General features: G+C 43.4%; 1 protein-coding gene across 2 annotated transcripts in view; it reads left to right on the top strand.

Moving 5' to 3' along the window:
• PRKCB (protein kinase C beta) overlaps positions 1-17,292 on the top strand; it is a 331,104-nt gene that overhangs the window by 124,030 nt on the left and 189,782 nt on the right. For both annotated transcript variants that reach the window (XM_049638440.1, XM_049638439.1), the window contains exon 3: positions 11,014-11,096. In XM_049638440.1, the coding sequence (XP_049494397.1) occupies positions 11,014-11,096 (83 nt within the window). The remainder of the gene's footprint in view (positions 1-11,013; positions 11,097-17,292) is intronic.

The following is a 17,292-nucleotide window of genomic DNA, read 5'->3' on the forward strand; positions in this document are numbered from 1 at the left end:
TTAAATAAGCATGGCCCCATGTGGCTAGTGGCTGCCATTGGTCACTGCAGCTTTAGGCAGTAGGCAGCTAGTGAGTGTGTCAGAGCAGGGAAAGGATATAAAGAGTGAGTTTTCAGAGCATGAATTTTTAAAGAGTGTGTAGGCTGCATGGGGTGGAGGGGAGTAGGTAGGAATCTTATTGACAATACTTAGTATCTGTTTGGCACTTACTGTGTCCATACACTGTGCCAAGATTAATTCATAAGCCTAATAACAACTCTGTCAGAAAAGTACTATTATTGTTTCTGTTTTATAGACTGGGAACCAGAGACACGGCAAGGTCAATGGACTTATTCAAGGTCACAGAGCTAATAAATAGTGGCACCTGCTGTAGAATCCAGGCAGCTTGGCTGCAGAGCTTGTCCCACGAACCCCTGTAACCTGGAAGGAAGTAAAATCAACCTTCCTTGAGAGCTTGCTTCGTGCCCTCCTGCTGCACATTTGTACATGACCTCTCATTTAGAAATCATGGCTGTTGTGTGACATTGGTGGCCGCAGCTCCTTTGCAGTTCTGGAAGACCTTGGCTCGTAGGGATGCGATATCAAGGTGGACTCGTCCATTTCTGGGGGAGACCAGGCTTCGTGGCAAGATTGCGTGTCTGAGTTGCTGGGGGCAGTTAGGGTGGAATCAGTGGGGAATGTACAAGAGGATATGGTATAAAAGATGTTGCGAAGGAAGATTCAGTAAGATTTAGCAACTGACTGGATGGCGGGGGTGAGGAAAGCGGGGGAGGATTTCTTCTGGAACAGTGAGATAGATGACAAACACAAAAGCAGTGACACCGTGTTAGTTGAGTGTGGGCTCTAGAGGAAGACAAACCTGGTTGCTGGTGCAAGAAGTGCCACTGACTAGCTGGACGCCCTTGGACACGTCGTTTCTCTCTAAGCATTAGCACCTCTGTCAACACAATGCAGGTCAAAACGTCTTCCTCACAGGGCCGTGATGAGGCTCGGGTGAAATCACGGATGTGAAATCCCTCTGTGAACTCAAGTAGTGTGACCGTGTGGGTCAGTCTTCTGAATGCCAGGGGGCCAGGCGTTGGGTGCAAACCGTGCCTTTGATTGTGGAGATGGTTTGGGAAAACATACGGGGGAGCCCTGCCTCATCTTGGACACTAGGCAGAGTTTCATGCCTGTGATTTGGCTTTGACCCGGGAGGAAAAAGGGGTCCTCCCCAGCCGTTGCAAAGCAAGATACGAGGACTGCTGGTTCCAACTCCAGTGTCCCTGTCCATCCAGCACTTTGTGTGTGTTGTCTCGTTTAAGCTTCAAAACAGGCTTCTGAGAGTAGATACTCTTATTGTTCCCATTTTGGGGACAAGAAACTGAGGCCCAGAGAGGTGTAGTGGTTGGAGTAATGGCTTCAGCGTATAGGTGGTAAATGAGGGTTCAAACCGAGGTCCAGCAGAGCCCAGAGTAACTCTTGGCAGAAGACAGGATTTTCTCTCTTGCAAGCCAGCTGTTTGGAAGCTGAGACAGGTGAGGGCTGAGGAAAGAGCTGAGGGCCCTTCTCTTCCTTCTCCCTCCACAGACACCTGCAATTAGCACTGGAATTTCTGTCTCGGGCAGATGTCGCAGGATTCGGGGACAGAGATTACTTCCAGGGATGTCAGTTTGCCACTAGAGATCTCAGTGAGAATGAGGTAGAAGGGGAGAATCAACTCCGAAAGGAAAAAATGAAATGTTGATAACTTGATTCAGACCCCTTTGGATGCAATGAATACATTATAGTGGTTAGAATTGGGAATTTAGGGGTGGGGTGCAGTGTGAAATGAAGTCAGGATCCCAGTGTGTTCTTGGGACAGATGCTCCACAGAAGTGCCCTGGGCTTTTGACCAAGGTCTTCTGCTTCTGGGATCAACCAGTAGCTGGGATATTGTTTTCCTATCGTTGCTGTAGCAAGTTACTGCAAACATAATGGCTTATTACAACACAGATTCATAATCTTACAGTTCTGGAGGTTAGGAGTCTGAAATGGGTCTTATGGGGCTAAGATCCAGGTGTCAGCAGGGCTGAGTTCCTTCTGGATGCTCCAGGGGCAATCTGTTCCATGCCTTTTCTATCTGCTAGAGGCCACCCACATTCCTTGGCTCGTGTTCCTTTCCAGCAGTGACATCACTCCAAACTCCGCTTCTGCTGTCACATCTCCTCCTCTGACTCTGACCCTCCTGCCCCCAGCTGGTAAGGACCCTTGCGATTACATTGGTCCCACCAGTATAGTCCAAAATAATTCGCCATCTCAAGATCCTTAATTTAATCACATCTGCAAAGTCTGTTTTTCCACCAAAGGTAACATTCACAAGTTCCACAGATTAGGACATGGACGTTTTTGGTGAGGGTTGGAGGAAGGCATTATTCTACCTACAAAGCTGGCCTGTGACCTTCACGATCTTACATGTAAAAAGGGAGGGGTGGAGGTGGATAGAGCTGGGACCTTTCAACTCATTCTCTACTAGAGCTGAGTCCTAATTTTCCCTTTTAGGTCATGCATGCATTCTTCCACCTGACCCTTGGACAGTTTCATTGCTTACCTGACCCCCAGGCATTTGAGTTTGAGACTCCATTGTATAGTCCTAATGAAGCATGGCTACAGGCTGGATTCTGAGGGCTGAGGGCTGTGGACTGCGGGCTTTTAACTTCTGCAGAGCAAGGAGCTATTGAACAAACCATGAAGGATCTAGGAATTCTTGGCTCTTACCAAGTACCTGTTTGAAAGCAGGACCTGGTGTGTGTTTCACAGCTCAGTAAATGTTGTCTCTTTTTAAAGAAAAACTGATTTTACCCTGAATTTGCCAAACAGAAATGAGGGGGTGTTTATTTGTATCACAAAAGGATTTAGTTTGTTTCTTTAAATAGCCAGCCTTACTACTTTTCTTTATAGTGTTTTAGTTAATGGGGAATTTGATTTACACAACTTCCAGAAACGCATTGTGTAAAGGAGGTACTTGTACCAGAAGCTCATCGATGTTCCAGTATGTTCCCAGCTTCTCCGTGGAGTAGGCTGGAGTGTAGTCAAGTCACTTGGCGCATTGATTCTAGCTTGGTGGCAATGGGTTATTTCTGTGATCAGTTGGAAGGCTCCCTTGAAGAGACCTTGACAATGGCTGCTGTACATCTATCCCTGTTCTTGGTGGTGGACTGTGGAAGGCCTGCCAGAGCTCCGTGTTACCAAGAGGTTGGTTGGTTGGGCTTTCTTTTTCTTCTGTGGCTGATGGTAATTCGTTCTTTTCTTCGTTGATTCACAAAATACTGGTTTACCAAGTATCACTTATGTACCAGGAATTGGAGCAGACACTAGGAAAGTAGAGATGAAGCCTGCCCCCTGCCCCCTTAAAGAGACTAAGGATGAATAAGATCTTAACTGACATTTTAGATGTTTTGAAGAAAGAGTCTAGACCACAGTGGCTACTTGTAAATGGCGGTGGTGGGGAAGAACTTCTCTAAACAGTTCTGGGTTGAAATTAGAACCGAAAGAGACCACTTAGTAACTTAAAAATGGCAACTCAGTATAAAACATACAATGCCACCAAAGCTGTACTTGAAAGGGAAGTTTTAGCTTTAAAATCTTTAATTAAAAAAAATTTAGTGTTTATTTATTGAGATAGAGACAGACAGAGCATGAACAGGGGAGGGGCAGAGAGAGAGGGAGACACAGAATCTGAAGCAGGCTTCAGGCTCTGAGCTGTCAACACAGGGCCTGATGTGGGGCTTGAACTCTCAGATCGTGAGGTCATGACCTGAGCTGAAGTCAGACACTTAATTGACTGAGTCACTCAGGTGCCCCTAATTTTTTTTTTAAGTTTATCTAGTTATTATTTCTGAGAGAAAGAGAGAGAGAGAGAGCGAGCGCACAAGCAGGGGAGGAGAAGAGAGAGGGGGAGGGGATGCGGAATCTGAAACAGCATCCAGGCTCTGAGCTGTCAGCACAGAGCCTGATGTGGGGCTCCACCCCACAAACTGCGAAATAATGACCTGATCCGAAGTTGGATGCTCAACCAACTGAGCCTCCCAGGCACCCCAAAATCTTGAATTTTTAATGAAGAAGAATGGGAATAAATTAACTGAGCTGTTCATTCAAGAAGCTTGAGAAAGAACTATAAATAATAGCAGCAGACATTTGATGAATACTCCTAATATCCTCGGCACAGTTCTGAGCATGTATTAACGGACTTAATTCTGACAACACCCTTGTGATATGGTTGCTGTATTATCACCCTCATTTTCTAGAGAAGAAACTGAGGCCTAGGGAGATAAGATAATGTGCCTAGGATCCACACCTCGCCACCTGACTCCAGAATTCATCCTCCTAACTAGGAAGTAATGCAATAACAAATATGGATAAGTAGTACAATTAAAATAAGCAGGGCAATAAAAATAAAAGTAGCAATGAATAACGTAGAAAAAAAGCAGTTGAATTGAGAAACATATCCATGATTTGCATCTCTAATGGTAGAAAAATAAAATAGACAATGAATGGGACAAATCTCTGGAAAAAATAAAAAGAGAAACTAAAAATACAATGTGAAGAAAGAATGAGAAGGTGCATATTATCATCCCAGATGAGCAGACACAGTGGACATACACTGAGGAGAACACTATGGACAGTTCCCAAGGGAAGTATAAATTCTAAGAATTAGTTTGAGAAGAAAGTGAGGGAGAGGTAAAGCTGGTAAAAGTTCAGAATGGGCAGGGCTGTCTGTTTTCATCCCCTTTTTTCCACGTTGTTCTGAAAGTTGCAGACGTTGAAATATGAGAAGGAGGGGGAAAGATAAGGAAAGAAAAGAGGTGTATCAGAGAGGAAAAAAAATATTATTAATGGGTCTAATATGTTTCTTTTTCTAGAAACCTCAAAGAAAGCAACTGAAACCCAGAAAAAACTATTAAGAGTTTAAAAAAATGCTTACAAAATAAATATATTGTTTCTCTATTTGTAAACCATCACCAGTTGGAAAATAAAATGGAAAAAAATGTCCAAATCACAATTGCGTAAAAAAAGGTTCCCTCGACTCATACTAAATGAGAAATGTGTAGGACCTGTGGAGAAAATTGAAGACTTCATTAAATGACACAAAGTCAGATTTTAACAAGGGGACACCCTATTCCTGATAGAAAGACTCATTGTTTGTAGAAGTGTCAGCTCTCTTGACACTTTTCTAAATTTGAGACAATTTCAAACAAAGTTCCAGTGAATATTTCTTTGCGGGGGGTGGTTGACTAAATACAATTCCAATAAGAATTCCATTGGTATTTTTAAAAGCTTGGTAAACTGATTCTAAAGTTCACTTGGAAGAATAAACACGCAGTGATTGCCAAGAAAATGTTGGATGTAAGGATAATGAGAGAGGACTTGCCCTGCCGAGATGTAACATATTATAAAGCTACTATCATTAAAACTCACACTGCTGTGCTCTAAGACATACCAGTGGAAGAGAACAGAAGGTCCAGAGACAGACCCCAGTGTATAGGAAGGGATGGATTATCAATGAAACACATTGGGACAACTGATCACCTATTTGGACCAAAAAAAAAAAAAAAAAAAAAAGGCAAAGTAGATTCCCATGCACATCAGGTGCCAAGAAATTACAGACGGATTAAAGAATTTGAAGTGCAAGTTATTCTATACAGGAGTAAAAAAAGAATATAATATTTATATGAAATTTGGGCGTGTGGGAGGGCCTTTTCAAGTGTAGTTGGATTGAGTTTTCTTTGTCCAGTTTTTTCTTTCAGTAGTCTGAAAATTATACGTAATATTTCTATTCTTGTTCTTAATTGTTAGCACATATATTCAAGCTTACGGTGTCTTACATGTGTCTTCTCAGTATCCATAACCTCTTGAGGAATAAGACAAGACTCTTTGCACATCTCAGTGTTACAGCCCTTCTCCCACCCCCATTTCTTATGACTTAGATTCTTCCTCCTCCTCACTCCCTTTGTGTGTGTGTGTGTGTGTGTGTGTGTGTGTGTGTGTGTGTTTTAAAGATTAAAAAAAAACTAATCTCTACACCCAATGTGGGCTTGAACTTAACAACCGTGAGGTCAAGAGTGGTATGCTTTACCAACTGAGTGGGCCAGGTGCCCCTCCCTCTTTGTTTTTGTTCTTTCTTTCACTACTGTTTCTTATGCCTCTTTTCATTCATTTTTTGGTGGGGTTATTGTTTTGTGGGGTGTATATACTCTAGTACTCCTTTTGTGGGAAGTAAATTTTCTAGGTCCCTGTATTTGGAAATGTCTTTATTTTGTACCTTCATTTGAATGCCATTTTGGCTTCGTATGAGGTTTTCAGTTGAAATGAATTTTCCTAAGCCTTTGAAGATACTGCTCTATCATATTCACGAACTCAGAATTGCAGATGAGAAATCGGATGTCAAAATTACTTTGGTTCCTTTTTTGGTAGTCTTCTCCCTCCTCTCTTCCTGCCCCTGCTGGACATGTTGGAATGATCCCAGATACTGTCACTCTCAGTCTTTTCTTCCTTTATACATACTGATGCTTGCTTGATTGTTTCTTTCAAATTAATGACTCAAATTCTTCTTAATCTTTAGGGAATTTTCTTTTTCTATTTTCTTTGATTGCACCTTTACCAGTCTCTCTGTTCTCTCTTGAACATCCATTTAGATGGATATTAAAATGTTTGGATCTATCCTCCTTGTTTGTATCATTTCTTCTATGCCATCCCACACCTTTTGTTGAATTCTGGGGCAGTCCCTCAATTTAGACTTCCAGTTTGCTAAATTCCTCTTTAGCCGTGTCCATTCAGCTATCACCCCAACCCCTGAGTTTCCAATTCTGGCAATAATATTTTTCATTCCCTGACCTGTGTTTTTCTTTGACTCTTGGTTTTGTTTCAAAATGGAAATAGGCTTATTTCCCTTGATTATATAACTAATATTTACTCATTGTAAACACTGTGAACAATATAGAAAAATGTAAGGTTGAAAGTGGACATAATTGGTGTTCTGTGGAAAGGAGGTGTATGCAAAATGACCTCTAAAGGCTGAAGGAGTCACAGGACCAAAGGGGGGGAAAAAAGCCAAATCCAGCTTGGTAAGAAATGATTCAGCAAGGGGACTTACAGACAGAAGCAGGTCTTGGGTGGCTGCAAGATGAGTAGATCTCCACAGCCCCAACTTCCACAAGCCCTGCTTTCATAGCCCCAGAGGCTGGGGAGTATGTGTTCGTAGACCACTTGGGAGAGACACTCAAGCAGGGTTGTGTGTCATAGTCCTATCTCCAGAGCACATCAAGAACATTATGTTCCAACCGTGTCCTTGAGGGTGTGGTTGAACCAAACAGAAAGAATGAGGCTGGGGGCTGTGCTCAAGAAGGCTTCAAGGTCGCAGAGCCGTCATCATGGCAAATTTGTTCAGATGTCATAAGTCTGGCTCCTGCAACTGGCAATCCTACTGCCCAGAGATAACCATCCCTGGCTTCTGTTGACCATTGTTCATATATTTCTCTTGGCATTCATAGACATATAGGCCCAGAGCGGGACACACACACACACACACACACACACACACACACACACACTGTTTAACACAAACGTCTTTATACAAAGTATATATGACTCATAAAATACAGTAACTATTAAAACAGAAAAGGGAGTAAGCAAAGGAGAAAGAAATTGCCTCCTTTGGACCTCTTCTTGGTTCCCAACCATGAGGATTTAAAATTTTTGCATTGTGGAAAATACCAAACATACCTGAAAGTAGACAGCTTCAGGCGCCTGGGTGGCTCAGTTGGTTGGGCGTCTGACTTCGGCTCAGGTCATGATCTCACGGTTTGTGAGTTCGAGCCCTGCGTCGGGCTCTGTGCTGACAGCTCACAGCCTGGAGCCTGCTTCGGATTCTGTGTCTCTCTCTCTCTGCCCCTCCCTTGTTCATGCTCTGTCTCTCTCTGTCTCAAAAATAAATAAAACATTAAAAAAAAATTAAAGTAGACTGCTTAGTATAATGAATCCTCATGTGTCCATCATTCAGGTTCAAATAATGATTAGTCATGACTAATTGTTTTCCCCATCTGTAACCCTTCCCTTTCTATCTCCTTTCTGTCATGCTTAATTATTTTAATTAAATCATTTTATCCATAGAGATTTCAGGATGTAGGCTCAAAGATGAGGATTCTTTAACAAAAAAATAACCACATCAGAAATTTTTTAATCCCCTATCCATAGCAGTAATTCCCTCTTATCATCACAAAGTGAATGTATCCATTTTCCTGATTATTTCATTATTGTCCAGACTAGTAACTTATTTAAACTGGTTTCTAAACAGGGTCCGCATATTGCATTTAGTTGATAGGTTTCTTAAATCTTTTTGAATATATAAGTTGCTTCTCCACCCTACTCTTTACTTCTTGCAGTTTTCTTTTCTTTTGGAACAGTTTTAATTTTTTTTTTTTCTAATGCTTATTTATTTTTGAGAGAGAGAGTGCAAGCAGGGGAGGGGCAGAGAGAGAGGGAGACACAGAATCCGAAGCAGGTGCAACAGTTTTAAATATACAGAAAACCTGCTAAGAAAGTACAGAGAGTTGTGGGGCACTTGGGTGGCTCAGTTGGTTGAATGTCCAACTCTTGATTTCCGCTCAGATCGCGATCCCAGGGTCATGAGACTGAGCCCCGTGTTGGGCTCCGTGCTGAGTGGAGCCTGCTTAAGATTGTCTCTCTTTCTCCCTCTGTCCCTCTCCCCTGCTTGCACGCTCTCTCTCTAAAATAAAAAATAAAAAAATTAAGAAAGTACAGAGAGTTCCCATATGCTTCCTCAACCCTGTCCCCCCTCAGTTTCTCTATTATCAACATCTTGCAAATGAGATCAGTCAGAGAAAGGTAAATACAGTATAATCTCACTTAGATGTGGAATCTTAAAAACAACAACAAAAAAAACCAACTTCGCAGACACAGAGAACAATTTGGTTGGTGCCAGAGGCAGGGGATGGAGGTGGTCAAAAGAACTAAGTTCAGGGCATGTCATGTACTGTGTGGTGATTACAGTTAATAGCACTATATTGTATATTTGAAAGTTACTGGGAGAGAAATCTTAAAAGATCTTATCACAAGAAAAAATTGGTAACAATGTGGGGTGATGGATGTTAACTAGGCATTTGGGTGATTACTTTGCAATATATACAAACATCGAATCGTTATTTTGTACACTGAAATTAATAATAATGTTACATGTCAATTATATCTCAATTAAAATAACAAAAGGCCTTAAGGTATTGTTACGAGTATCAAACAAAGTAATATATGTAAAGCACTTAAAAAAATCTGTCAGTAGTGTGGTACATTTGTTACAATTGTTGAGCTGCTGTGGGTACACTGTTAGTAACTAAAAGCACAGTGTATATATTAGGTTTCCCCCTTTGTGTTGTACATTCCATAAGTGTCCCCACCCCTACAGTATCCTGCAGAAGAGCTTAACTTTTCTAAAAGTCTCTCCTGTCCTCTTTGCAACTACTTTGTTGAAGAAACCATTTGGTTGTCTTGTAGTTTTTCTACAATGTTGTATATTAGAAAAATTTTTCCTATGGGGCGCCTGGGTGGCTCAGTCCGTTAAGCGTCCAACTTCCCCTCAGGTCAGGATCTTGCAGTTTGTGAGTTCGAGCCCCACATGGAGCTGTGTGCTGACGGCTCAGAGCCTGGTGCCTGCTTCTGTGTCTCCCTCTCCCTCTGCCCCTCCCCCGTGTGCTCTCTCTCTCTCAAAAATAAATAAAAATTAAAAAAATTTCTTTCCTCATTGCCTCCCTGTGATGTCATTTAATATGTGTCTCTGTCACTTGTATTTTCTGTAAATTGGTAGTTGGATCCAAATGCTTGAACTGATTCAGGCTTGATTATTTTGGCCAGAGTATTTGGGTAGGTGGTGAGTACTTCGTGGTAACCTTCATCAGTAGGCAGGCCGAGTCTTTTTGTGATGTTAACAGCCACTGGTGATTGTTGCCCAGGTTCACTGTATCACTAGGGATAGTCTTGAGCTTTCCTGGCCTGTTTCATTCGCTGAGAATATTCCTTGGAAAGATTCTGAGCTGGTTCCTGCAGTGTGGCATGCGTCCTCCAGGAAGCCACAGTTTGGAGTTTGTAAAGGTAGATTTGAAACACACCAACAAAAATCAGTTTAAAAAATTTTTTTATTTTAGAGAGAGAGTGTGTGAGTGGGGGAGAGGGGAGAGGGAGAGAAAGAATCTTAATCAGGCTTCATGATCAATCCCATGACCCTGCAATGGTGACCTGAGCTGAAATCAAGAGCTGGACGCTCAATCAACTGAGCCACCCAGGTGCCCCCCAAATCAGTTTTATTTTGTATAGAGCCTCTGACTGCCCCTTCCCCCGAGTGTGTAATTCCCAGATAGTGGAACCATATCATAGATGCATTTAACTCATACAAGTTCAAATATAGGTATGCATGTATTTGGTTACAAACTACTATAGTAACAATGTGAACATTGTGGCTTTTTCTTCCACTCTTGCACTTATAGTTGGCATTGCTTCTGGGTGGGTGGGGTCACAGGTCTGCCATTTCTGCTTACTTTGTTTTTCTGCACGGCCCTTCCTCTTATGCATGTCAGTCTCTGAGTGTGATTCTCGTGTTTAAAGATATGTATTTCTTACACATTCTGGATCTAAACATGAGCTGACGGCATCTTGTGGTGCCCAATCTAAGAGATCACATTCTGTTTCAAAACCAGCGCAAGACCAGACAGCTTAAGTGATCTTTGGGAAGGGGAGGGGTGTCATTTTGAGCGGTTGTGATCTCTTGAACCCCTAGTTTAACACTTTTGCAAGATGCTGCAGGAGGGTACCCAAGGGTTTGGCTTCAAAAAAGGGTAACGTGTGGAAGCTGATGTCATTGTTTATTTTGGTGTAAAAGCCTTTGCTTTTTGAGAAGTCAGGTTTAATGATCTCTTCCCCCTTTTCCCTCTCTCCCCCCTCTCCACTTCCCTTCCTCCCTCCCTCCTACCCTTATTTTGTCTTTTGCAGTCTGCTGTTTCGTCGTGCACAAGCGGTGCCATGAATTTGTCACTTTCTCCTGCCCAGGCGCTGACAAAGGTCCAGCCTCTGATGTAAGTAATGGGGCGTTGGTCACCTGTCACCTCTCTCAGCCCATAGTCAGTGCCTCCTTTTGGGTAAATAGGAGTATGCTTAGACACCCCCCACCAAAAAAAAAAAAAAGTTGGACTTTTTTTTTTTTTTAACGTTTATTTATTTTTGAGACAGAGAGAGACAGAGCATGAGCATGGGAGGGGCACAGAGAGAGGAAGACACAGAATCTGAAGCAGACTCCAGGCTCTGAGCTGTCAGCACAGAGCCGACACGGGGCTCAAACTCACAAACCGTGAGATTGTGACCTGAGCTGAAGTTGGACACTTAACCGACTGAGCCACCCAGGTGCCCCCCAAAAAGTTGGACTGTTCTTATTCCAAGGCATGAGGTGGTCCCTTCAGCCTCTGAGACATTTTTCATTTTAGCAGAAAGGATAAAACAAAGCATTTCGGGAGTGGGGTGTGACTTCCTAGGAAGCCAGCTAGTTCCCCTCTTATGGTTTTGCTAAATGTCTTCATCTTTGTGGGGGGGGGGGGGGGGGGCATGGAGACTGGTGGTCAGATGCTAGATTGTTCCCACTACTGTAAAAATGTAGTCAGGACGTTACCTTACGATGCACTTTATAGCAATTTGTGAGGGGATTCCTGATACCAGGGCCCAAGAATTAGGAGGAAAGGAGTTTACCCTGCTATGTGTGTCCCAAAGTCTGGCTATTATTGGTGGGGCAGGGGGTCCTGCTGGGTAAAATAGGCAAATAACTTTTATTTTAATCATTATGAACTTATTTTAATATAGATTAGAAAAATGTGTCTGGTAGTGGTTTTTGAATTTACAGTAGGGATGTAAAATTTCCTACCTAAATAAAGGTATTTAGGTTAAACAAAAGATAAGTTGATTTAAGGAAACTTAATAGTGAATGACTGTATAAGCCCTATAAGGATATGACAAAAGCCTTTGTTGGGCGGTGCCTGGGTGGCTCAGTCGGTTGAGTGGCCGACTTTAGCTCAGGTCATGGTCACACAGTTTGTTGGTTCGAACCCTGCGTCGGGCTCTGTGCTGGCAGCTCGGAGCCTGGAGCCTGCTACGGATTCTGTGTGTCCCTCTCTCTCTGCCCCTCCCCCACCCATGCTCTGTCTCTGTCTCTGTCTCTCTCTCTCTTCTATCAAAATAAATAAACATTAACAAATAAAGCCTTGGTCTAAGTGTGCCCAAAGCTTGGGGTACAATGTCGAAAGCCTACTCAACAGCTGTTCATAGCCCTCCCTGTGTTCTTTCTGGCAGATGTTAGCTATCATGCCAAAAGCTGAAAATGCCTGATACTTGCCTCTCAAGCTCCCTTGTAGTTAGTGAGTGACCAGGTGATCCTGTTCTGCTCAGTGGGACCCTTGGGGGAAACCTTCTAGGAAGGACTTTCTGATAAGAGCAGACATCCCTTCCTTTTTCCTGTTGGGGACTTTTGTGGGAGGATATAATGTACGGAGTCGTGGCAGCACCTTTGGGTTAATGAGGGAGATGCACTCATCCTGAGTCGGGGAGAAGAGTGGCAGGAACCTGGGTCATTGATGACACTGGTGAGCTGCAGAGCCAGCTCTGAGTTCTCTTCTGCCCGGAGTGCGTATGTGAGATGAGGAACTCCTCTTAGTAAAGTCTCATTGTTAGGGGGCGTTCTTTTCCATGCAGCTGAACACGCCTTGGTGGGACTGTGCAGCACGCACACTCTTCCTTTGGCCCAGTAATGAACTGCGTCCCCTGTGTGTGGCTACTACCCCTGCCTCTCTTACTTCGTTCCTGCTTTGGTTCACCTTCCTGGAATTTCCCCCAGTGGCATTGTCTTCATTACTGGGTCGGTCCTTACCCACTTAGACCTGACAGCTGACGGCTGGCCAGTCATGAGTGGTGACTACCTTCTGTCATTGCATTTGTCGACCAGGGTTGGCCTTCTGTAAGTGGTCATCTGCCATTTCGCTGCAAATCAGGGGCGTAACTGTCGCCACAGCAACATGAACACTCTAGAGCTTGTGGTGACAGTTCCTTTGCTCGGAGACTGTGGTCCTTGGGTTTAAGAACTCCAAAAGTTCACCGTGAAACAACCAAGACTTCTCTGCAGAGAGGAAGATGGGCCCGTTCATCACTTTCTCTTACATCACACTTCCTGGCCCTTTTAATGCAACTCCTTCTCTCGTTCCCCAGGATAATAAGCAGGGAAGTTTGGGGGTTCATCCTGGCTCCATTATGCAGCTCTGAATGTTCATGCAGCCCAAGGCTTCAGTCTCACGCAGCAGCCAAGAGGATGATGTTTCCTGTATCTTGGCTCTATCTATCGACTTTTTTTTCTGTTGCCTAAGACAGAAACTCAGCTCAGACTGGTTTATGTGGAAAGGGAAACTTTTGGTCCCCGAAGCTGAAAAGCCCAAGGGTAGATAGACTGGCTTCAGACACAGTGAATCAAGGTACCAGAAGGAGGTCCTCAGGACTTTTCTCCCTTTCTTGGCTAAGCTTCCTGTCTTGGTACCTGTTTTAGAAAGGCTTTTCTCCTAAGGGAGCGTGAGGGCTGAGATACCTACGGTCTTATGTCTTATCAATGCTGCAGTTCAAATGACAAAGGCTGAAGTCTCATTGTGCCGTGGGTTACCTGTAGCCGGAAGGATGCTGACTGGCCAGGTCTGGTCATGTGCCTACTGCTGGTGTGGAGGCCCCGTTGGCCACTCGGTGATCTGAGCGCCGGGGAGGTGTGGTCCCTCAGAGGAGAACTGGAGAAGAGTTATTGTGTACTGGTTAAAATCTAGACTGTGGATGGAGCCAGCATTCCTAGGCTCAGATATGGTGACCTTGGGCAACGTAAAGTACTTACATCTCTTTGTGCCTGAGATTCCTCAGCTGAAAGATGGATAAAATAATACTCTTGTTATGAGTATCCAGTGTGTCTATTTATCTGTAGAAGTGTCTGATACATAGCAAGCGCTATATGTGTGAAGATGATGATGGCGGGTGGTAATGAATAACAGTGAATATATGCCGGGCGGGCAGCAAGGACAGATGGCCACCAAGTGATTCTGAAGGACTCACAGGCCCCCTGCATGCCATTTGGCAGTCCTTCCTAGGGGCATGCAAGCTCCCTAAGTGGTAGGAGACCCCTGTGCGTATGAATGGAGCAGTGCAGCCATTCATTGCTTTGGGTGTGGGGATGGCAGACAGTACTCCCTGCAGCTAGCATGCATAGGATTTGGCAGCCTACTTGGAATGATTCTATCTCTGGACACAGTTCCAAGAAGGTCAGTTGGCACTAAGGATGACAAATCGGTCCAGACTCCTGAACTGGCTTGACTCAGTTCATTGACCTTTTCCCATCTGTGGCTGGAGACATGATTAAAGATCTGGCCACACCTGCTCGCCAACCTGGCCAGGCTCTCTTTTGGCTGCCTGTAAGAGTCATGCAGTTAGGGAGGGATGCCCTCCTGCTGTGTGACCTTGGAGGACCTGGTGTGCAGCAAGCTCGTGGAGCAGACAAGCACAGTCTCCATCTATGCAAAGGGATGTGCTAGGCTCCTTCCTTCTTCTACCCCTTTGCTACTCTAACCCCAGTCTGAGCCAGGAAATATTCTGCATATTTGTAGAACTTTGTGTAGTTGGCATTCTTCTACAGATTGCTCCACATTATGGCCAACTAGGCTAACCTGAGGAAACTTGATGAACAGGCTCTGTCCCAGTGACTTTAGTTGCCGATCCAACCATTCAGCGCAAATGGGAAGAGACAATATAATAGGCATCCGCCAGTGGGGGACCTGAAAATATGGTAGAGTTCCTGGGTGTTACCTCTGGTCATCTGCAGGCATGGTCTTGGTCCCTCCTCACTGGAAGCCCTCGATCCTGTGGTCTCTTGGATTTTGTAGAGAGGTCCATAAGCATTACATATGACATTATAGTTACCCAGCACTTAGAATACTAACCACATACACAGCCTCCCAGGAGATCTTCTTAGAACAAGAAAAGAGGACTTGTCTCTTGGGGCTGGAACTATGGTGAGTTAAGTGAGGTACTTGTTCTGGGCACAAAATGTAAAGGGTTCTTGCCGGTGTCTCTGGATATCTGATGATCTAGGATGGCCCCACTCACGTGACTGGCAGTGAGCAGGTTGTCAGCCTGGGTTCCTTGGTTCTCCTCCACATAACCTCTCATCCCCCAGGTAACTAGCTCCGGCTTGTTCACATGGTGGTTTCAGGGTTCCAAGAAGAGCAAGAGAGCATGCCCCAACACATAGGTGCTTTTTCAGCCTGCGCATCATGTTTGATAATGTCCTGCTAAGCAAAGTAGTTTCACGGCCAAGCCCAGATTCAAGTGGGAAAGGAATAGACTCCACTCTTCATGGGGGTGGTGGGGGAGGATCTCTGGTCAGTCTCCTTAGATCCCATTGACCCAAGAGGCCACCACAGAACAGAATTCCTGGAAACCATCACACTGGACTTCGTAAAAGATCCACAGATCTCAGTGTGGTTCAGAGAGTCATAGACAACCTCATACGGGAATGCATCTCATTTTTTCTCTGCCCCAGGTTTCTATAGGACTTAACCATCTCCAGCTACAAATGGGAAGCTAGGTAATTTATTGATCATGTCCAGAGACAATGGTGGTTAGGACGGTGGACTCTATAGGCAGACCTATCAGAGTCTAGGTCCTGACTCTGCAAGTCATTTGGGGAACTTGGGTGTCTCATTTTCCTTTTCTGTGTCTTAGTTTCCTTATCCGTAAACTAGGATATTAGTACCAACCACATGGGTTTGTTGTAATGATTTTTAAAAAATCCTTAAAATGAAAAAGGGTTAACAACAAACACAGTAGCATTAACAACAAATGGATTAAAAAGCCATTGCATGAAAGTGCTTAGCACACTGCCCGCCACACGGTGAGCCCTTGGGTACAAGTAGCTAAGGGCATTTCGATTGCTCTGTCTACCCCCTAATCATGAATGCACTGATAATTCTGTACAGTGCTCCACCCAGAGCATGCGCTTTTGAGGTAATTGCTGTCTCCATTTCCATCACTTGACACAAAACCTCAAAGTCTGGAGTGCAATGCTGAGAAAAGAGCCTGGACTTTGGAGCCAGAAAACCTTGGTGTCAAATTTCAATGCTGCCATTTACTTACCGTGCCAGTGATCTTGGGAAAATAATTTAAGTTCTGTAGTCCTTAGTTCATATCTTTAAAATGGGGAAAATAATACCTAAATCATAGTTCCTTTTTGGTGAATACTCAGTGAGACTTGAGCCATATCCAGAATAGTGTCTGGCACAAAAAAGGCACTGAACAAATGGTTTCTGAATTATTATTAATACCTGGGTGAGTCTCTCCTACTCAAGAAGGGATGCCAGTTACCTTCTGACCTGTCAAGGAATAATAGCCAGTGATAATAACTAATTTTGTTGAGCAGGGGCTCTCTGCCAGGCAGTACAGAAGTTACGAAAGGATTCTGTAGGTTTGTCTAAAGACACTTTCTTCAACATTTTATGGTTTAGGCAATGATTTCTTATTCTTTAGAGTCAAGATGCTGAATTAAAGCCATTGCTATGCCCTGTATCTTCCTGATTACATCACTGGATCAGGGCAGTTAAGGATGATGCACACTAATATTGCATATATCCTTTTGTGTTTTTATTTTATTTTTTAAAAAAGTTTATTTATTTTCTTTAGTAATCTCTACACCCAGTGTGGGGCTTGAACTCATGACTCTGAGATCAAGAGTTACGTGCTCTACCAACTGAGCCAGCCAGGTACCCCTGCTTTTGTGTTTTTGAATCTGGTCTTTATGAAGAAATATATTAAACACGATAAATCATGAGCTAAATGTTAAAGATTTAATAAAAGGAAAATAGAAGATTTAAAAAGAATGTATATATTAAAAAGAATGTGTATATATATTATATATATAATGTATGAATATGTATAAAAATGTGTTTGAAAATCTGGTTGAAATGGACGATTTTCTAGGAAATTCTAACTTGCCAATTTTGTCTCAAGAAGAAATTGGAAACCAGAATAGGCAAGTAACCAAAAAAGAAATGAGAACATTGCCCAAGAAACTTTTCTTCTCCCAGAATAATAGGCTTCGTGGGTAAATGCTCTTGAGAGGAACGAAGGATTTCTGTACATTTTAAACTATATCAGATTACAGAGAAAAAGTAAAGCTTCACAATTTTTTTTAATTGAAAGTAGAGAAACCCT

This window comes from Panthera uncia, chromosome E3 (genome assembly GCF_023721935.1).
Source record: "Panthera uncia isolate 11264 chromosome E3, Puncia_PCG_1.0, whole genome shotgun sequence".
In the NCBI taxonomy this organism is placed as follows: domain Eukaryota; kingdom Metazoa; phylum Chordata; class Mammalia; order Carnivora; family Felidae; genus Panthera; species Panthera uncia.